This window comes from Sceloporus occidentalis, unplaced genomic scaffold (genome assembly GCF_023333645.1).
Source record: "Sceloporus occidentalis isolate IW3139 unplaced genomic scaffold, rSceOcc1.0.p SCAF_62, whole genome shotgun sequence".
Lineage (NCBI taxonomy): Eukaryota > Metazoa > Chordata > Lepidosauria > Squamata > Phrynosomatidae > Sceloporus > Sceloporus occidentalis.
Window position 1 is genome coordinate 5,594,339 of NW_028317042.1, and position 23,306 is coordinate 5,617,644.

Genomic DNA, 23,306 nt, shown 5'->3' on the forward strand with positions numbered 1-23,306 from the left:
AATGGCCAGCCACATTGTGATCTTGTAGAAGTAAAGCTGTGAGTGGTGCATGACCCCTATAATATCTATGATTCAGGCAACGTCTCTAAAGCAGTTTATTAGCAGCAGTCATCCCCAATGGCTTTTAGCATCTTGTATGAAGAGATTATATGCATTTCTAGATATACACCCTTCTTCTATAGAAAGTGGTGCCACTTCTTTTTGCAGAAATTGTGTACAACAGAAGGCTCAATAAGAACATAAAAACATTGATATATGTATCGGTTTGATTCCTGAGGAATTTGCTCATATGTAAAATTGTATCAATGTGTTAAAATGTCACAAGCCTGACACATATATATAAACGTGTGAATATACATGTCTTGTTATACACATATATATATATATATATATATATATGTGTGTGTGTGTGTGTGTTAGTGTGTGTGTGTTTGAGAGAGAGAGAGAGAGAGAGAAAGAGTAAAATCCTTTTATAGATTTAGTATACAATAAAAAATAATGAAATTTTGAGATCCAAAATTTTAGATATTTGTCATTTTTTGGATGTTTCTACTTATTATTCCTTTGTGGAATACCTTTTACCTGATATCTGCACAGATACACCACCCAAGTAAAGTGGCTGTAATCCATGCATAATTGCTACCTCGTGAGTATAGATGCCTCATTATGATCAATCATTCTGTACTATACACACACCATCTATTTACAGAGACATTGTCCTTAACAGTCACCTACTATAGCATGTGCGTAAATTGTATCTGTGTTCTTTGGATGTGAGACAGCTGCTGGGTGTGACTAACATTTCACAGAATAAAGCTTTGAGATGTAATCTGGTAAATTATATAGACAGACTGTATAGGTTTTCAGGCTTGAATGTTAAAAGTCTTTTTTTCATAGGAAGGTGCAATAACAGTAGGAAGAAATCACAAGTTGCTACATTATTTCATACAAAAAATGGGTAAAGAATTGGCTTCAGTATCCTCTCATTGATCGTTGTTATCCACTGCATTGTTTCCCTTTTCTTGATTCTTGCTCCCCTTCTTCTTTTTCTTTTTTTTCTTTGTTTCTTCCTTCTTACCAAAGGTTATGAAGTTACTTTTTTGACCTTGATTAGACGGCTGATCCTGACGTATAGAAATTATGGCTGGCGATCCAGGGATGATGAAATTTTCTGGAAAATCAGGAGGGATTTGTGGCACTGGTTGCTTTTGATTGCCCGGTCCATATTTGAAGGTCCAGCTGTTACAGTTCACACCAGCCCCGACTGGAGGAGAGACTTCGCCTCCTTCAGGTTCTGCAAAGATAAAATATTTCATATACATCAGTGGATTATAATGTGTTTTCAATTGAAAAGTGCTTAGTTTTTCCTGATAATTTTGTATCCTGCAAACAAGTCACTATTTTAATAGCTCTTCCTTGAACTCTCTACAGAATTTCAGTATCCTTCTGGAGATGTGGTCCCAAGAACTGTACACAATGCTCTAGATTAGGTCTGACTAGAGATCTGTAACGTTGCATAAATATGCATTACTAATGGCCAATCCTAGTATCGCCTGCAAGAAGTCAACTCAGCATATCTTGCAGGAACAGCTCAGAGGGACTGGTCAATTAAGCCACCTTGCGGCGCTCAGCAGCAGCACATCATAGCCATGTGTAGGAATGTGCTGCAATTTACAGCTTCAAGGGTCAGACAAGTAAGATCAGAGGATTTTCAGAAAAACAACATGACAAATAGGAGACAAGTATACATTGCCCCTCTAATTTTGTTTTCAATTTTAAAAAACATTAGCAAAGCATGATTGTGAACATGTCATGTCTACCAATTGTACCAATTTGAACAATCATTATTTATAGTCCTGCATTCAAGGAAGAAGATATATATTAGCTAGTTTTGGCTATTATTTGTAATACATAATATATTTAAACAAAACATTGTGCATGGAAATCTCTGATCAGCACATCAACGCAGGGTGTTCAATGCGCCACTTCGGCTGCATATGCACAGCTGGACGATCTGTCTCTGGATGTTTCTATCTTCCAATAATGCTTATTTAGAACAACTTTTCCAAGATTATCCTCAATCATTAACATGAATTATGTATTTATAGATAATGTTCTAATTAATTAACTTACAGGAAAAATATTTAGTAAAGAATGCTTGCTAAAAATGGATTTCCAGCAAAGGAAAGGAGGGCACTGCAAATCCTAATCCTAAACTCACTTAACCAGATTTGCTCTTGAGCTGACGTTTATCTGCCTTTTCAGGAAATTAAATGTCTGCATGGTATAGAATAGTGGTTAGAACCTGTATATCCCCCACTTATTCCTGTAGATTTAATAATATCATTTTAAACATAAATTTCCTGCTGACCCCAATCAAGTTTTGAAAAAACTTGGTCAAAAGCCAGCAAAAATAAAATATATTGTAATAATTATTGTTATCCAAAGCATATGTCAGATCTGAAACAAATAGCTTTGTCCATAACATGTTTGCATGCTTAAACATATATTTATATAATTATATAGTAGCTCCCACATCTTAAGGCATGCACTCATTTATACGTTATATAGAACAGTGCGGATGCTATTTTTAACTTGAAAAACAGTGTTTTATTTATGCAAATATATGCAAAGCACTCACTGAACCAGCAAACATGAGCAAAGACACAATGGTGTTTTTACTACAATCTTACTAAAAAAAAGAAGCGGCTGTGTGTTCTACGGCTGATTGTGTCCCTGTCCTTGTGTTTCTAGAAGACAGACAATTGGTAATATTATATGCATTTCTGGTGACAGATGCAAGGTTTATAAATAGAAGATTCTCTTTCACGCGGCTGTTGTTCCTGGTAGCGTGAAGAAAGGTTTGCAGAGCAAGCAATTCACACCTACTTTTCATTCACTGGATTGCTCTTGTAGATAAGATTCGTGGTTACTGGCTCTCTGAATGAAATTAGCTCAGTCCTTGAATTTATCAGAATTTATATATATATATATATATATATATATAGAAAAAGAAAGTACATGCTTTTTTAGATGCATTTTGGCTTTGTTTTTGTTATGTACACATGTGTAATATGCCACGTGTTGTTATTATGTCCTGATATGTAAAACCATAGAATTCAAAGGGTGTAATGAAAAAATTACTTTGCCCTTAACCTGGTTTACACTCTTGACTGTGAGCTTGGCATTCATACTGCAGATGTTTCTATCCTGGTGTTGGAAAATGTGAACATTTCAACGGTTAAGTAACACAAAAAGCTACTCGCAGACAGGCAGTGATCTGGAAGCAATTGAGAATTATAAAAGCTTTAGCTCAATGCATTAAAGCATGGACTGCAAAGTTCAGAAGTTCAGAGAAGAATTATATTTTAATCTGTGTAGGGCATATTCTCCATCAAGTGACAAACAAAAATCTTCATAAATAAAATGATTATGTACTTGGGATGCTTTCAACCATCATTTTATATCTTATGGTGAAGCAGCAATTTTTATTTTACTCTTTCTGCACAGTAAGATGTAGCTTATATTTGAAAGGATGTTAGAATTTAATTGTCTTTAATCTCCGTTGCAGTTTTATGGTTTTGTTTTTAAAACTACATATTTCTTCTTTTCTATTCTATTAGGAAGGGAAAAAAATAACTCAAGGTCTCAAGGAGCAATTACTCAAAGGAGTGGCAGGTGTGCGCTGAGGCTACCACCTTTGGGGAAACACTACTGAAGGCCTGGTCAGGAGAAGGAAGATGTGCATTCACATTTCAGATACAGCTGTGGAGACTCAGTAAAGCTTGTTGGAGGGCCGACCCCAATGAAGAGATCAACTGATGGTGGCAACGGCCCTTCTGACAATCTTTAATGAGTCTTAGTGGTTGTAGATGGAATGTGCATGCATGCCTTCTTCCTCCTGATCAGGCCTTTGGTACTGTTTCTTCAAAGGGGCGTAGCTTCTGCGCATACCATGAGCTACTTTGAGGATTTGCTTGTGATGCCTTAGGCAGTGGAAGACAGAAGAAAGAACGCTGAAAGTGGAGCTGCAGGAAAGTAGACAGGGAAGCCAGAGCAATCAGAAGAAAAGGTAGGGCGACATTAAGAGAGAGTGAGTGTGTGAGAGAATGTGAGTAAGAGTGAGACAGAGCGTGAGTAAGAGTCAGGTGAAAGTGTGACACTGAGTGTGTTAAAGAGCATGAGAGAGTGTGTGAGAGTGCTTGAGTGAATATAAGAGAGCATGAGTCTGAGAAAGGATGAGTGAGAATGTGAGACGATGTGAGAGGGCTTGAAAGAGTTTGAGAGAGTAACTTAGAGTTTCTCGATCAGTATATATAGTGATGGAAATTATAGTGTACCACCATCAGAGCCTGGCTTTGTATGTGATGATGGGAGTTATTCTTTATGGCCATCTGTGTCTAGCTTCCTATATAATGATAAAAAATATACTGCACCACAAAATCTGTGTTTGGCTCACTCTATAATTCTAGGAGTTATGCTGTACCCCTCTTAGTGTCTGGATCAGTCTTCAGTAATGGGTGTCATGCTGTATCAACATCTGTGTCTGGATCACTTTATAATTAGAGGAGTCACGCTGTACCTCCATCTGTGTTTGGATCAGTATATAATGATAGGGGACATGCTGTGCCATCATCTGTGACTGGATCACTATATAATGATAGGAGTCATGCTGTACCACTGTCTGTGTTTGGATCCTTATGTAATGATGGGAGTTGTGGTGTACTACTTGTTGACTTGCCTGACCTTTCATTTGGGACAAAATTTGGAGGGCGGGGATGAAACATTGTCCTGCTGCATAGGAAAGAAACCACAGGAGGGGCATGTAGCGCACACACGCAATGGCTACAATAGAATCTGCTCTAAATTATAATATAATCCTTGCTTGTCTGTTGAGGTAAATGTATGTACTTCTTTCCTTACACTGAAATGGTTAATTGTTCTTTGTATATTATATCGCTCCTGAGAGTTTTTTATTTTATTTAACCCCTTAAGGACAACGGGTTGTCCTTAAACCCATTAATGACAATGCATTGCGAGCCTGTTCATGTACAGGCTTTGTCGTGAAGGGGTTAATGTAGCAGAAGAAGGTTCAGGTCTACAGGACCCCTGAGATTTGTACTTTTTTAATATAATAAAGTCTTACCTAATGTAAGGTAGATATAATTTACTTAGAGGGTGGTTGATTTGTGGAACAGCCTCCCAGTAGAATTAACGTGATCCCCTGGGATCTTTATTTATCTTTCCCTCATCTTTGCACGTATCCAATATAAATTGGTGTTTTTGTTGAGATTTTTAAAGACATTATGAAAAGTTAAATTTTAGAGTGATCTGAGATCATTTTTTTAGCATAGATAACTCATTGCAATGGTTAACCATAGCCTTTTTTGCTGTAGGTATCATTTTGATTGCTTCCTGTGGAGTTTGTATTTGCTAATACTTAATAAGTAGCACCAGTTAGATTTATTGGGCTCTGAATGCTGGTGTATTCACTTTGAACCTTAGACACATTTTCTGTGAATGGTAATCATAGCTTGTTAAAGCCTGTATGACCCCAGTTACTGGCCACCATCCGAGAAAATGTGTGAGAGGGAGAGTAGACAAACTAATTTTGGAAATTTTCTGCAGTTTTGTCATGGATCCCCCACATTTTCTGAGTACTACACAAGCAATTTTCATTAAAAACCAAGTTTGTATGAATCTGAATGCACATGTCTTATATGAATTCGGAATTAATTATTATACTATGTTAATTAACTAAATATATTGTTTTTTATATATATAATCCCTAGAGTCTGCTAATTTACAACTAGCTGAAAGGGTTTTTTATGCTTGTGGCCATTTAATGAATAACCTTAATCAAAATGTTTGGTAACCACACATTGTCATTCATTTTCTTAGTATACATGCATTCCAAAGTGGTTAAAAAAATCAATAATTCCATAATTTACCCTGTAATGCAGCAGAACACTATGTTCAGTAGCAGCTATAATAGCATTATTTTGCTTGACTACATGCACAGAGTCTTAAATGCAAGCGTCTCCTCTTCTATGGGTAAAGGGAAATTATTTATTATTGCATTAGCTGTAGTAACTCAGACTTGCTGTACCTCTTCTATCATAGTTTCCTCTTTCAAGGTAAAAAAAAATATTTGAAGGCCCTATCATAAGGCCCATTAATCTTGCTAATGGTCAATCAGTGGTGCTCCACGAAGCCCTGGCTCCGGGTATTAGGCCCACAGAATAGGGGCCGTACAAAAAAGAAAAAAGCCAGAAAAAATACCCAAAAGAAAAAAAAACATCTTCGTCCAGTGGCAATGTCTTGAAAACTGGATGCTGGCTGCACGTAAGCATGCTTTTATACTTCTGTGCACAGTGGCCCCACACAAGTCCAGCCTGTCCTAAATCCTGCCAGACCAATGAACCATGATTATCTTTTGTAAGTGGGAGAAAGCCTCTGCTCGCTGTGCTAGAGCGTTCTTACATACTCCTGCACACCAGAAGCCTGTATTGCATATCTACTGATTGAACTGAGCCCAGCTGATGCCAATAGAGATGCAATAGAGGATTCTAACACTGAGGGTCACTGTGCCAAACTTATGACTCTTTACCACTTTAGGTAATTTACTTATTTTTTGCTCATTGACAAGATAACTCAGCTATAGCATAATCATTTTTTGTTATAAGCTTTGTGGAAACATTTACATTTTCTAAATTATATACATATGATTTTAATTTTATTTTTTTTAAATAAAAAGAAACCTCATTGTTTAAGGGAAGATTTATAACACACATTAGAAAATGATGGTGTCTTGGGAGACAAAAAATAGACCTTATTTACCTATAAGGGAACATTTGTACTTTCTACTTTGTGTTTAGCTCACAATGGGAATTTATAGTTAGAAACATGGTCAGAACAGTATAGACTGCTAATAGCTAGAGGATCTACTTGTACTATGTGCACATTTACAAATATACTGGAAGATTTTAGATATATTTCCCAATATATATTCGCCTAGGATTATTAGGCGTAGGGCAGCCTGTACAGGGAAGGTGGGAGACCACTTTCTGTGAAAATCCCTTGACAGATTGCCCTATTGGGTAACCATCTCCCTGGTGTGCCTCTGCTGAACGTAAACACAAAGCACAAGGATATGACCAGTGGCAGATCGGCAGCCTCCACACACGAGAGGAACGTACACTAACATACACAACCATACGCTCATACACCAAGTCACTCACAGACACACATTAAGACATTCACGCTAATAAACACACATAGACACTCACACTAACACTTATACCCAGGCACCCTTACTAACACACACCAAGGCACTCACACTAAGATACCCAGAAACACACACTAATAGAGCCAGACACTCAAACTAATACAACCGGACACACACTAACACAACCACTCACACTAACATAATCAGACACACTTACACACAATAACATATATACACACACACACACATATACCAGAAACATACACTAACATACTCATGCACACTAACATGCCTAGAACCACATACCTATACCCTCATTTTCACTGATCAAAATGGATTCACATTCATATGCTTCAAGGTTATTTTCCTTTTCATCTTTTTCACCTGTTCCAGCGCAGTCGTGTGCAAGGTTAAGAAAAACTAACATGTGCAAATGTAAAACTGCAAGACAGCGTGAAAAAGTTTCTGGAGGAATTATACTTTCTCAGAATTAAGACATCATGCCCAAAATAATGTACATATTTGGCATCTGTTCTCTGTTGAGGATTTACTTAAAGGAGCTTAATGAACATGTGACGGAACAACCTGTACCCCGACTGGGTACACCCGCAAAAACATGCTTCCCACGATCCGAGACTCCGCGGTTAACCCTTTCAGTCATGGACGGGTCTAGCACTGACGAGATGGAGCAGGACCGCAAATACAATGGAGCTGCTATGGCACTGTGGCTAGCCGAAGCGGAGCTACACATTGTTGGAACAACACACAGCATTATATACCGAACTTTATCAGATAAGGAGTAGAATCACATCAATCAAACAATACCCTGCCCAGACAGCCCGCCGCCTCAATGCGCTTATATGGCCAACAATGCCCATCTGACAAAGAGTCACTATTTTGGGGTGATCCCGAGAGGCATCAATCCCAGGGTACCAATAGAGAGCTCAGGGTCCGTGGATGTTATGTTCCAAAGAGCGACAAGATCCGACGTCAGGACCCTTAGTGAGAGCATCGGGAACTTCCCCGGGAATAGTCTGTGTGGTAGCCGAGCTGTAGTTACATAGCTGCGGCTGAGTAAACCTCGGTCCTAAAGATCAGTGATAGAACCAGGTTCCCAAATGAGCTCACTCTCTGTAACCACCTCTAATTTTTGCCCACTACTAGCACAGTATAACCCCAAAAGAGCGATGTGGTGGGACAACCGGTGTCCACAGCAACAGTCTCAATTGTCGGCGGCTATAGCCGCGGGTCCTAGCCACTGTGCAGTTCCATGATTTTCACGGCTAGGTCCCAGTCCCGCGGAGCCGACAGGAAATGATGATCCGCTGAGTTTTTAACATCAGGGTGCAGTTATACTCCTGGAGGAAATAAAGGAACAGGGGAAAACAACTACAAAAAGTATATAAATCTTCTGCAGCCCTAGTTTAGTGACAGAACCTTTTAATTTATGAATTACTTAAATAAGTAATAAATAAGCCCGATGGCTTACACACATATTGAGTGACAGCCCAAGGTAGTATGGCATTTGTTTGGCATTTGTTATCCAAAAATGATCACTAGTTAATCGTCTTAAATCTAATTATAATTATATTTTGTTTATGACATATGTTTTAATTTTATATAAAAACGTAATAAGGAATACCAATCATCACTCTAAAACGCATAATTATCACTTGAATCTGCAACATTGTGTCTTTGTCACTTTTTTTCAGAAAGGCAACCGTTCTTGATGTGCTAGTTACGTTGTTCTTAAGAATTCACACTGTAAATCTCACCGGATGTTCTGCTAAGACACATTGTCATGCATCTAATTATTAGTTAGTGGCAAACAAAAATTCGGGCTGAAAATTGCGTATATATATATGTATCTGTGGTTTACAGAAATATGGCTTCCGATCATTTCCTTAAGGTGGAGACTTAATCCATTAAATGAGTTTATACATCTCAGTACTATCCTGAGGCTAGCAACAACCTACTATGTAACATAACTATATCTGGCAGCTGACCTGGTTCAGCTTCTCTCAATTAGAAAGCTTTTTGTTTCAACGGACCGAAAAGAAAAAAAAAAAGTATGTGTATTTCCCATTCATACAGAAGCTCACAAAACCTTCTGTTTTTAGTCACATACCACAGTCGTTTGAAGGCAGCATTATACCAAAATGTAAATAATGTGTATGTTGTATCGCAGTTTTAGCTACACAAAACAACATTTTAATTATTTATTAAATTTTATGTAATTTATTTATAGAAGCTACAGATTTTGCAGCACTAAGTACAGTGGACCAGTAATACCCTAAGGTGGATCTACAATTTTTATGAATTGCTTCCAGCATACTTGTATAACAGTATAGGGTTATTGGTTTTGAGACCAGGGAAACAATAGCAGACAGTGATATCATTCTAATGCCCTTATTGTTTTACTGTACTGAACAAAAGGTCTTCAAGAGCAGGCTATCATTCGGAATTAGTTTAGAAATCACAGATTTCAAAAAGCAAATAAGAGCCATTGTTGAATTAGGGTTTGACTCTTGAGTGCAAGTGAATCTTTGAAGCTGTTGTCTACGGAAATGGCATATTCTGTGTGAACTATCCAAAATGTATTCTTTCGATATTAGATTTATTAAATACAGTATATTTCATTTCACAGTACATGTTTGTATGTGTTAGTATGCGTGTATGTGTTAGTGTGTGAATGAACATTAATGTGTGTATAAGTGTGCATTGTGTATAGATAGATTGAAAATGTTTAAATGTGTGTGTGTAATAGTGTGTGTGTGTGTATAAGTGTGCTTTAGTTTGAGAATGTAAGTGTGATGATATTACTTAACTGTACACTATTTTCTAAAAGCCACATTTTTCAAAAAAGCTATTTTCTTCCATATGACATATCCCTAAGTCTCCCAAACAACAAAAAGATTTACTAAAATAATGCAAGACTCAGCACAAACCTATTAAGATATAAATGTGCGCAAGTTGAAATAACGCTACAACCTTATTTATGCACAAACTAAACCCAACCAGAAACATCAAATCATACACAACAGGGACCACATCATTCTGAAAGAAGATAAAGACATTGAGAATGGCACATAATGTTAGTAGCGAAGAAAAAAATTCTCCTTAGAAATTAAAGCAAAATAATTTACTTCACATAGCATTTCCTTTAACCCCTTAAGGACAATGGGCGGTCCCTAAACCCATTGAAAACAATGCAATTTGAGCCCGTACATGTACGGGCTTTGTCATTAAGGGGTTAAGAATGTTATGTCTTTTTTAGAAACTATTAAAGTGTCACACTTTCCATAGGAACTGCTTTTAAATGAATAAATAGAATTATTGCTTTATATCCTAGAGAAATCTTAGTGGGAACTAGGAGGAAAAAAACCCAAAAATAAGTTCTATGACCTTTCAGTATTCTGTGGTTGAGATTTGAAGTATGAGTAGAATTCCACAGTAGAATTAATGTTGTCACTAGTTTCAAAAGCGTGTGTGCTTTTTGGACTTTAAGTTGACCTGTCTTTGTATGAAGGCTTGCTCACATTCTGCCCGTTCTCCAGCCACTTTCCCCTGATAAAAGTTCATGTGACATTTCAATATGGCTGCTTGGGCACTGTGCGCCATCTGTTCAATCACAGAATGTTGCACACAACATTTTTTTACATAGTGGAGAAGATTTTGTGTGTGCAGGTATGAATGTGCTGTCCCACACAAGTATCAAAAATCCACAATTACATTGGTATGTGGTGCTATGGCCCTCCCCTAGTTGAAATTTACTCTGATACTTAAAATTCTTAGAATTAACATGCTTACCTAATGTTAAGCTAGTGTGATAGACCGGCAGTGGCATGTGACATTAAGAGTAGAAGGTGAGAAAATTGTGGTTTACTGTTCTATAATGTAAAACAACTACATGATTGGCTTAGTGGAAAGAAAGTGCAACCCAATGGGAGCACTTCCGACACGTGCACAGACTACTCCCCCAGCACTTACCGAGTCAGAGCTGGAGCTGATTGGAGAAGAGCATATAACGTGCAGGAACATGTGTTCGGCTGAACACATCTCAGGCACAGCACTTAGCTGGTGGGTAGGGAAAGGGGCATATAGCATATTGGAGGATCCTGCAAAAACTGGTACTCTGCACCTTTATCGGCTGCCTTAAACTGATCTGCCAAGTCATCCAAAAATAAAAATACACAAACGTAACATATGACATTGTACTGTTAGCTTTAATAGATTAATAGCTAAGCATCATTAACAGAAGAGGTATCTATATAAAGATAAAATGGCTATATTAAAGAGAGCTGGAGAATATTTGTAGAAAGTTGTATAACCTGTCTCTACAGAGAGAAATATGGTTTCTACATAGTTTATTAGAAAATGTTTATGGAATATTGATTTTCCTCTTGATTATATAGGGAACAAGTCTGCAAAGCTTTACTTTATATTCAAGCTGTATGCCTTTCAGTTGATTAGTATGCATGATGGATTGGTCTTTTGCCAAGTTATACTTCCATAAAGATTTAGAATATGTGCTTACTGCAGACTAATACCTCAGTATTTATAAGAGAGCTGCAGAAAATGCATTATCTTCAGCCCTGTTTTGTGCATAATGAGATTATATGGCTTATCAATCAATAAAGACTTTCAGACTAAGCCAAAATTAAGTAATGTGTGCAATTCTAATGCGAAAGACTATAGTATGTGTAATATATTAGTTATCTTGTTTATCAAGGTCTAAAGGTATGAAACTAGAGCAAAACTGCAAGCTATTTGCCAAATTATACACTCACTGAGATTTTTTACTTTGCTCTTGCATGTTCAGAGGTTTTCTCCTAAAATGACCCTAAATTGATTAAATTACCGTATTTGCTTGATTATAAGACAAGGTTATTTTCAGAGCAAATGCTCTGAAAAATACCCCTCGTCTTATAATCGGGGTCGTCTTATAATCAGACCTCAAATAGGTCTGACTATGAGACGACTAAGATCCAGATCCCCCGCAGCTGCAGGGGACCTGGATCCTCCTGTCTCCCCCCCACCCCCGCCCCACTTACCGGTACTTCTGAGTCCCCACTGTGTAGCTGGGGCAGTGTGTAGATGTCTACGCAATTCGCTGTCAGAGATCAGAGTTCCCTGCGCCGGAACAGGGAAGCCAGAAGCACTGGTGAGTTGGGGGGGGGGCGGGGGAGTGTTAAATGGGGGGCATAAGGCATTTCTGGAGGCAGAGTGCTCTGTGAAAAGCCTTTTAACCCCCTTAATGCCTCCAGAAATGCCTTTTTAACCCTGTATACGCCACTCTGCCTCCTGAATGCCTTAAACCTCCCTATATGCCACTCTTCCCCATAATATGCCTTTTAACCCTCTAAATGCCAGAGTGGCATATAGGGGTATAAGGCATTTCTGGAGGCAGAGTGGCACATAGGGGGTCAAAAGGCATATCATGGGGCACAGTGGCATATAGGGTTAAAAGGCATATCATGGGGCACAGTGGCATTTAGAGGGTTAAAAGGCATATCATGGGGCACAGTGGCATATAGGGGGTATAAGGCATTTCTGGGGCAGATGTGCATAACTGGGGGGCAGGTTGGAAAATAGAAGGAAATAAAACCAAAATATTTTTCTCAATCATAGCTTTTATTTAAAAAAAATAGTTTAGATGAATTAACATTTACTGGTAAAACTTTTTTTCCTATAGGGTCGTCTTATATTCAGGCTTTTTCTTTTTTTCCTAAATTAATATTCAGATTTGGGGGGTCGTTTTATAATCGAGCAAATACGGTAATCTTAATCCTCCCCCGGCTGTGAAATCACATATTTTATGCATAGACAGCCAAAGCACTGAATTATAAAATTTCAGTATAATATAAAGCCCACTATGTTAAAGTACCTATTTGGAATTAGTAGTCAGAGGAAATAGTGCCGTTTATTGTAGAGTTTGTGAAGAAAGTAGAGGCAGTAAAATACTACAAGCCATTTGGTTTGGATATATTTGTTCACTCTCTGCTTCTTTCTTCTGCAGTTGTCCATTTGTTGAGTATTTATAAAACAATCAATAAAAGCACTGTGATCAACTGATCATCCACAAGTATCTATGTAGCCTAATCTCAAACAATCATTGTTCCTATGTTTCAATGAACAGTGATGTTCACAATGCAGTTGATGACTTTTGTATGTGTATGGACTTCACACATGTAAGCACTTAAGGACCAGAGCTTTTTTAAATTTTGTACCCTTCGTAACTGAGGCTGTTTTAACACTTCTGCAGAGTTTGTTTTTAGCTGTAAGGGGATCTAGGCTGTGTATAGCATGAGGATGGTAGTTGATGGGTTACATCATGGTACAGTTAGCCAGAAGGTGGTGGCAATTTAAATGGATTGTAAAGGTGGGACTGGTGGCTAGGGGGTTATTGGCTTAGCTATGATTGGTCTGGCTGGATCTCCAACATGGTTAAAGTTCACCATAGCCAGGTTAACTATGAGCGGTTACAGTTAAAGGATTAATTAAAGGTTAAAGCTTTTCTAACTAGTCACATGTTACAGGTTTTATTTTTTTGTATTTCCTGGTAAATAAAGCTGTGGCCTTCTCAATCCAAATACTGTATTTGGTCAATTTTAAGACAAGGTTTAGCGCTAGGACCCACCGTATATTGGAGTACTTTGGTGTAGTGGTGGGCTAAGCGTACCATGGCCATAAGATGTGACTAAATCTCCAATTGTTATCATATAGTCCTAGGGTAGTCCTGTATTCATGTGTGTCTGTCTTTTATGTACCCCTCTTTTCCCTAAATCATCTTAGGATTTCGGTTCCTCTCTCCTCTCCCCATGTCTCAGTTAAGATATCCTATCCATGCTTAAAGAAGAAGTGATCTGAGGATCTCTGCTCCTCACTCCATCCCTTGTGTTCCTTGCCTTGTTCCCTGTCCTATGTTGTGTCCTGTATATGTATGTCTTGTCTGGCTATGTTCCTTGCTCTGCCCCCCTGTTCATTGCTCTGTCCCTCTTGCTTGCTATGTTTCTGCTGTTTCTCTGCTTAGCTTCCCTACTCCCAGCCTGCAGCATCCTGCTCATTTCTCTGTAGCGTAACGTCTTATGCCTGCTCTAGGGTGCCTGCAGGATATCACACAGTTTTGTTTTGAACTGGACAACATCCGCTGCTATGTCAGGGCCCTGGTATGTGGCCGCACAACCCTAGGTGCTCATCACCCGGGAGAGTGCAGTCACCCTGCACCAGGCCCTGTCCAACTCCGCTACTGCACAATAACTCCTGAACACCATCTTTGGGCGCTCTGGGTCATTACAGGCGTCTGTATGGACCCAGTCCCTGACAACAACCTCCGCTTCTGCCATCGCTTCCGGAGCACCGGCGTGACATGACCTTCCAGTGCTCCGTCATAGAAGCCCCGGCTGAACTAACGGGCAGCAAAGGTTGCCTAAGCGCATCGCACAGATGTCCACCATCTGCCCCCACTAGACACCAGGGAGTCTGAAGCACGGAGGACAAGTCTAGGAATGGATCAGTAAGGCGGGGGGCAAAGTGGCATATGGGGGGTTTAAGGCATTTGTGCAGGCAGAGTGGCATATAGGTGGTATAAGGAACTTCTGGGGGCATAGTGGCATATAAGACAAATTTGCGGGGCAGAGTAGCAAGCCGTGGGGCAGATGTGCATAATTAAATAAAAACAAAAAATACATAACCCTTTCAGTGTATAATGTGTATGCAGCAGTTGCACAAAATGTATTTAGTGTTTCCAATTGATCCTGTTCACTTAAAACAAAACAAAAAAAACGTCTCTGGGGCCATCTGAAACTTTAATAGATATGCATGATGTCCATGAAGACTATATGCATTCTATAATTTGACCATTACTACTTTTCTGCTAAAAAAACAATTTCTCAGCAAAGGGAGAGCTTCAGGCTGGATATCTAAAATCAAGTAACAACACACAACCAATTTGCAGTAAAATCCATCGACCTTTTAGATATGTAGCAATATAAGTTCCTCTGTATTTTTATGTTAAAAATAACTGGATATTTAAAAAAATGGCATCTAACCTGGTGTGGCACTTGACACTGTTGGCCACTGCTGTTCCAATCCAACAGGTCCTCCGCGTAAAATCGCTGCTCCTTCCACGTGCACAGCACTTGTAAAACATAGTATAATCATGTTAAAAAAAACTGCTGCTATGAATAAATAAATGAATCAATATATTATATACATTATTGAACACATTTTAAACATCAAAAGTCTCTCTCTGTGTCCCCTGCGCCCCCCCTGCCTAGTATCTGCCCCCCACCTGCTCACTTACCTTCTCCTGTTGTTTTCTGGTCTCCTCTGATCTCCCTCTGCAGAGGCAGAGACCATGCTGACAAGGAGGGGGGGAGCAAGGGACGGGGGAAGCAAGGGAGGGGAGACAGATAGTGCCCTGCTGCTAGGGAAAAAAAATACTGGAGAAAGGGGATGGGTGTGCAGTGTATACACAGAACCTGCAATAGAAGCTGCTCTTAATTGTAGTATAATCCTTGCTAGTCTGTAGAGGTAAATTAATCCACAGCTTTCCATACAGGCACTGAAATGGTTATTTGTCAATTTACATATTAATTATGTCTTACATAATGTAAAGAAAACTTACTTTAATGATGGAGTGGTGGATATATGGAACAGCCTCCCAGCAGAAGAAGTTTGATGTTCACAGAACCCCTGAGATTTGTATTTAATCTAATAAAGTTTTGCTTAATTTTATGTAAGGAAGATTATTTTTACTGAGGCAGCATCTCAGCAGAAGAAGGTTCAGGTCCACAGAACCCCTGAGATGTGTATTTTATTTAATGTATCAAAGTTTTACTTACTGTAAGGAAGATTTACTTTACTGTGGGGGTGGTGGATATGTGAAATAGTCTTCTTGAAGAAGATGCTTGAGGTCCACAGAAGTTTAGTTTTACAGTGATCTGATATAGGAGTTATTTAGTATAGATGGCTTTACAGTGGTTAACTACAGCCTTTTTTTCTTTTGCTGTATGTAACTTTTTTTGTAGCGGTTTCCTAGGCAGTTTGCATTTGCTAATATTTAATAAGCAGTGTCTGTTAGATTTATTGGAGTCTGAATGCCTAACACCATCCCTGGAAATGTGTGAGAGGGAGAGATGACTCATCTATAGCAGGCAAAAGAATGAACAAAATTGCGGTGGCCTTTCCATTAGTTTTTGTTTGTTTCATTGAGCCCCTCCTGGTTATTGCAGATTCGTAGGAGCGCACAAAATAGGCAATTTCTGTTAAAAATTCATAGAAATCCGAATGCACAAGTCTAATATTGAGCTTAGAGTTACCTCGGCCTATTTCTAGGGCTGCAGCAACTTATCGATAAAATAGATAATAATCAATAATGAAAATTGTTGCCAACGAATTTCATTATCGATTAGTTGAATCGATTTTATCGAATATAAGATGAGCATTTTAAAATACCCCTCATCTTGTAATCTGACCTCAAACACAGGTTGGATAATAACACTAAGATCCAGATCCCCTACAGCGCTGTAGGAGATCTGGATCTCCTCTCTAGGAGCCGGTGGGCATCTGTGCGATGCGCACAGACATCCTCCGTTGCTGCCGGCACTTCTATGATGGAGCACCAGCATGACATGACCTTCCGGTGCTCCACCATAGAAGCCCCAGTGGAAGTGCCGGCCAGCAGCATTGCAAAACGTTTGCCGGCTGCCAGAGAGGAGGGGGACCTGGATGCTCCTCTTTGGCAGCTGGTGGGCGCAGACAACCTCCACTACTGCCGGCACTTCCACTCGGGCTTCAATGATGGAGCACCGGCGTCACATGACCTTCCGGTGCTCAGTCATAGAAGCTCCAGCGAAAGTGCCGGCCAGCAGTAGAGGTTTGTCTATGCACATCACGCAGATGTTCACCGGCTGCCTCCGCTAGACACCAAGGAGTATGGAGCATGGGGGCTAAGTCTAGGGGGGGCAGAGTGGCATATCTGGGGGTATAAGGCATATCAGGGGCACAGTGGCATGTAGGGGGTTATAATGCACATTTGGGGGGCAGAGTGGAATATTTGGGGAATAGAGCATATCAGAGGGCACTATGGCAATTAGGCGGTATAAGGCATATCTGGGGTGGGCAGAGTGGCATATCAGGAGGTATAAGGCATACCAGGGGCACAGTGGCATATAGGGGGTAATAAGGCATATTTGGGGGGGCATAGTGGTGTATTTGGGGTATAAGGCCTATAAGCAGGGGCACTATGACAATTAGGGGGTATAAGGCATATCTGGGGCAAGAGGGGCATATCTGGGGTGGGCAGAGTGGCATATATGGGGCATAAGGCATATCAGATGGCACAGTGGCATATTAGGGGGTATAAGGCATATATGGGGAGGGAGGAGTGGCATATCTGGGGGTATAAGGCATACAGGGGATAAGGCATATCTGGGAGGCAGTGTGGCAAGCCTTTTTTATTCTGCTGTTTGTTCTTAACATCTAGTTTGTTTATTAATCGAAAAAATAATTGGCCAACTAATCGATTATGAAAAAAATTGTTAGTTGCAGCCCTACCTATTTCAATCAATTACACTGTATGTTTGTTAGAATATTTATAATATATTATGAATGTTGACAAAAGTAATGTGTAGGGCTTTCTATTCAAATATTTATCCCCCACTTCAGCTTGGCAATTACTAATTAATATGTAAGTGCAACCAATGAACTAAAATATATAATAAAGTTTGATATTAAGGAAAAAAAAGGAACAATACAAAATTCTTATATAAATTTGGTATGAATAATCGTGGCCTCAATTACTAACAACTATATCTCTGTTAAAGTATGTGGACCTCATGTTGCTGCACAAAAAAGTAGGACAAGAAAGCAACAAGTGGGTATTAAACGTATTGAGACAAGTCACCCCAAAAAAGTAAATCTATGAACTAAAAAGGCATGACTCAATATAATTGGTATTGACTGAACTGCATCAACAAAAGATGACCGAATGATGTAAGTACACGTTGTTTTTTTGTTTAATTTATCTGGTTGTTGGTGTAGGCAGTGTTACCATCAATGGCCCATAGTCTAATATTAATAAAATATAATAATACATGATTTTCACAATACATTACAGTGATAACATAATACAGAAAACACATGAACATCTACACTTAATTCTTTAGTCACTTTTGTTGCGGATAGACAACCAAAATATTTTGCTTAGAGCCCCAAGACTTAGAGCTACCATCAAGGTCTATCACATTAAAAAAAGTCAAGAAAGAAAAAAAAAGACAATTAGTGATTTATAGAAAATCAGGTAATTCACTGGTTATATTTGTCAACTATTTAGATAAGATCATCTTTAATATATCAAATAAAGAAGTTTGCATCATTTCAAAAGTTGGTTATGGTCATACGCGCTGCAAACATTTAACTTTATTCTACATGGCATTAACATTGGTTTCAAAGTCATGACTTACTCACCCTTGCATTGCAGCTCTTAGTGATGCAGAGTATCGCCAATCAGGGTGAGGATGTTTAGGCTGAAAAGCGTAAATAGGAAAAATTATTAAGTTTTAAACAACTTCATGTACACTATCTAGGTAACACAGTTGCATTAGTTATTGGGAGAAAAGCAGTGTACATATTAAATTAAGTGGTAGTATATATTTTGTTTAACTTCATACTTACTCCATAATAATAATCTTTAGAAAACTTATATTTGAAATACTTTTTTACATCTACCAATGGTAGTTACGAATGTAAAAAGTAATATTTTCTTCATACCTACGTACTAATTATTTGCATGGAAGATGAGACAGCGAGATGACCTGTAAGATCTTTGGATACATTTTATTGCAATTTGGCTAACATAAGTACATTTCTTTCAGAGAGCTTTCAAACAACTCTACTTCCAGTTCTAATTCGATAAGTATTGAAACATTAAAAGCTCATATCGTCTTTCACAGATTTTTAAGTTTAAATGACTTTTTAGTCTGTTTTTTGTTTATTGGGGTTTTCAACTTATTTGCATTTGCCAGAGGTAGGCATTAGTACTATTAACGAAGAGAGATAAAAAGACCTTTGATATATTAAGGTAAAATAGAAATATTTACGTTGTAAACAGCTTGGAATCCAAGGAAAGATTTTCTGGCTCTGTATATAATACATTAATTACATAAATTAATTTACTTTGTTGAATAAATTTTTAAATAGTCTTATTATCAGTGGCATGCTAAGGCAGATGCACAGCACCTAGGTACCCAGGAACTGAGGTGCCCATTGTAGTCACGTATGCATGTTATCCGACCTGCAATAGTAGGGTGGCAGCAACACAGCAGCTCACACCGAAAGCGCAAGCTGCAGTGAAGATTCCAAGAGAGGCAAGCTGAACTGTTGTTAGGAGAGGTAAGGAGAACGGGTGTGTATGTTTATGGTGTTGGAGAGTATATGTCTGATTATGATGTTAGCGTGTGTGTGAGAGTGTATTTGTTAGTGTGTGTTTGTTACTATGATGATAGAGTATGCATGTGTTAGTGTTTAGTGTTAGTGTGTGTGTGTGTCAGTATATGGTGTGTGTAAGTGCAAATAATGCCAGCATGCATATGTGATTGCTGTTAGAATGTATGGATGTTACTGTATGGTGTTAGCATAAGTGTGTGTATTTGGGGTCAGTGTATGTGTGGGTGTTACTATATGGTGTTATGGTGAGTGTGTCCTTGCCTGGTGTTGGAGTGCAGGGGTAAGCCTAGAGATAGTGATGTAACAGATACCAGATAGGGAGTGTGTGTATATATGCTTAAGCATATGATGCTAGAGGGAGTGCATGTTTGCGTGTTAATATGTGCATGTGTTTAGTTATGGGGGTGCTGAAAAGAAACACTAGCCCTATTCTCCCCTCTGCTTATTTTTAGGAAATGAGTAGATTCTTGTGTATGTTTCTGTTTCTTTTACCTACTAAAACATGAATATACAGTTGAATTTGAAGGAAGAATAAATATTATGTATTTTAAGGGGTCACTCCTGAGAGATACTACCTGAATATTACATGGTTAGGTTAGTAAGTTAAAGTCTTTAAACTCACCACCCTTCTCTTGAAGACCCCTTAGACTACTGTTTTGATTAGTGAGTTAGCACCATGGGCGTAGGAACCGGGGGGTTAAGCTAGTAACTTATGCGGGGGTCTGATAATGAAGAAATCCCCCCAGGGCCGTAGGAACCCCCCCCCAATAGAAATGCCGCAAATGCAGCCCGCGAGACCTCGAGGTGCGGCCCGTGTAAGATCGGCAGCCAGGTCAACCGATCGTACGCGGTCCGCACCTCGAGCCCTGCTACTTACCTGTGGGAGGGTCTTCTGTACAGCACAGAGGAAGCGGAACCCAGCAGAGTTCACATGACATCACATCCTGCTTCCTCTGTGCAGTACCAGAGAACGCAGAGGGAGGCCGCGCCCCCTGCTGAAGTCTGTGAGCGGCATCGAGGAGCTGCAGTGCAGGTAAGGGGGTGGGAGGGTGTTTGAATCAGTATGCGTGATTGAGGGAATGAATCTGTGAATGAATGAGTATTTGAATGAATGAATGTGTGTGTGTGTGTGATAGCATGGATGTGTAAGTGCTGGAACCTAGGCATGATGGAACTGTGATTGCTGTTAGCAATCACACTCCTATCATGCCAAGTCAGCCAGTACATGCTGAAACCTAGCTAGCTGCCCCGTATATTGATGCTGCCAGCAATATGGGGTCTGCACATCACTTACAGCCACCCTGTACCAGCATGTACTGGCTGCTGTTAGCAATCACACTCCTATCATGCCAAGTCATATTGCTATTTTTTTTTGGTCCAATTGTGGTGTGTTACCTACTTTTATTAAAAATGTGAGTTTTTATTATTATTTTTAAAGGTGGGGGGTCATTTTTGGTTTTGGCTAAGTGGTCCAGAATTTTCATTTTGGCGCATCCCTAGAATAAATAGAACTATTTCATTTTTAATTAGCCTGAATTTGTAGTCACAAAACTTTTTAGGCCCAGAAATCAGTGAGAGGAAAAGTAAAGGTTCTGTGCCATTTACTTTATTTTAATCTGCATAGTTTATTAAAGGCCATATTTTCTCACAGTGAAAAATGAGTGCAGCCCGCGCACATATACAATTCTGATGAAGTGGCCCACTGCAGAACAACTTGGACACCCCTGGGGTAGACAGTGAGAAGGGGGGTACGGAGAGGGTAGCTAGTGAGGAGGGGGGTAGGGAGAGGGTAGCTAGTGAGAAGGGGGGGTATAGAGAGGGCAGCTGGTGAGAAAGGGGGGGTAGGGAGAGTGTAGCTAGTGTGAAGGGGGCGGTAGGCAGAGGGTAGCTAGTCAGAAGGGGTCGATAGGGAGAGGGTAGCTAGTGAGAAGGGAGGGTAGGGAGAGGGTAGCTAGTGAGAAGGGGTAGGGAGAGGGTAGATAGTGTGAGAAGGGAGGGTAGGGAGGGGTAGACAGTGTGAGAAGGGAGGCTAGGGAGGGGGTAGATAGTAAGAAAGTCTGAGAGGGGGGGAGGGGGTAGATAGTGTGAGAGATGGGGAGAAAGTGGGGATCTGATGGGGGAAAATGCTGCCCCCCCAGATTTTTAGGGGTTCCTACGCCCATGGTTAGCACCAACAATTAGCTGGTGCTCATTAATGCAGCTGTAAAGACCTCTGTTTCTTATATTCTTGTCAATAGCATAGACTGAAGACTTAAAAAATCCAGGAGGTGTGGACTGGGGACAGGGCCTCCTGGGCACCTCCCTCTCCCCTGCTCCCTGCAGCCACCCACCTTGACGCGGCCCTGACTGCGGTGGTGGGAGCGCAAGGCCTTTGTTTCACTGCTTACTTAAGTAAGATAGGTGGGATAGATAGTGAGAAAATATAGTGCTAAATAGCGAGACAGGGGACAGATAGAGGGCAGGTCGCTTGTGTACAATCTGGGTGCTGGGGGAAAGTCCCTATGCATGTTACCTGGGTGTTGTCCAAGTCCTATGAGTGCAATCTAGATGTTGGATGCATTCTGGGTGCTGTGTAGGTTCTGTGAATACATTCTGGGTGCGGGGCAAGTCTTTTGGATGTAACTTGTGCGCTGGCTTATGCATGCTATCTGGGTGCTGGCCTCGTCCTATGAGTGCAATCTGTGTGCTGGGCAAGTCCTGAAATCTGGGTGCCAGCTCTGTGATGAATCAATGTTCATATTCTTAATTGTGCATTCTGATGGGCCAACCTTTCATAGTTTCTTCTGTATTCATATTGTAGCTGGTCCATTAATTTATTTCAGTTAGCCCTTTATAATAAATAATTATTGGACACATATTTCACCTACAACTACTTGGTGTAAAAACTACAAAAAATTGCACCAATGTCCCAGCATATTAACATAATGGTGTCATACTGGGAGTTATGCTGTACCACCATCAGTGTCTGACTCTGTATATAGTGATGGGAGTTATGTTGTATCACTGTCAATGTCTATCACATGATATAGTGATGGGAGTTATGCTGCACCACTGTCTGTATCTGTCTTGCTATATAATAGGAGATTGTACCACTGTACCATCCCCAGTATCTAGATCACTATATAATGATAGGAGTGATACTGTTGTAGTGATGGGAGTTGTGGTATACCACTGTCATGCTTTTAGAGGTCATAAACTTGGGCTTCATAAATAAACTTGGAAATCACTGGTGAGATGTGCTATAACTAGCGAACTTATATAGGTAGAAATTTTTGCTAAACAATGTTTCTGGAATGTAAAGTACGTATGGAATAATGCAATAGCTATTCAGTATTGCTGCCTAATATTCAGGTCTTTTTTCTTTCATTCTAAGTATTCATTGATGACCTTATTATAATCAAGTTTACTTTATATTTGAGCAAATACAGCACTAGACTACACTTACATGGAATGGCATTTTTAATACACATTTGTTATTCATGTAGAAAAGAAAGCACATAAGTAAGCAGCTTATGGTTGCATTGTTATATGACATAACCTGTAAAGAGAAAAATAGAAGCACTGAGAAAAAAGCCATTGCTTAAACATAACTGGATTGCAGTTTTGAGAAGGCTGATGTTAAACAAGT

At 39.5% G+C, this 23,306-nt stretch overlaps 1 protein-coding gene across 1 annotated transcript in view; it reads right to left on the reverse strand.

Moving 5' to 3' along the window:
* Window positions 1-983: 983 nt before the first annotated feature.
* LOC149287367 (protocadherin alpha-C2-like) overlaps window positions 984-23,306 on the reverse strand; it is a 33,175-nt gene continuing 10,852 nt past the window's right edge. Inside the window, exons 2-4 of the mRNA XM_089493047.1 lie at window positions 18,701-18,759; window positions 15,280-15,368; window positions 984-1,294 (exon numbers count right to left, since the gene is read on the reverse strand). Coding sequence (XP_089349173.1) covers window positions 984-1,294; window positions 15,280-15,368; window positions 18,701-18,759 — 459 coding nt within the window. The remainder of the gene's footprint in view (window positions 1,295-15,279; window positions 15,369-18,700; window positions 18,760-23,306) is intronic.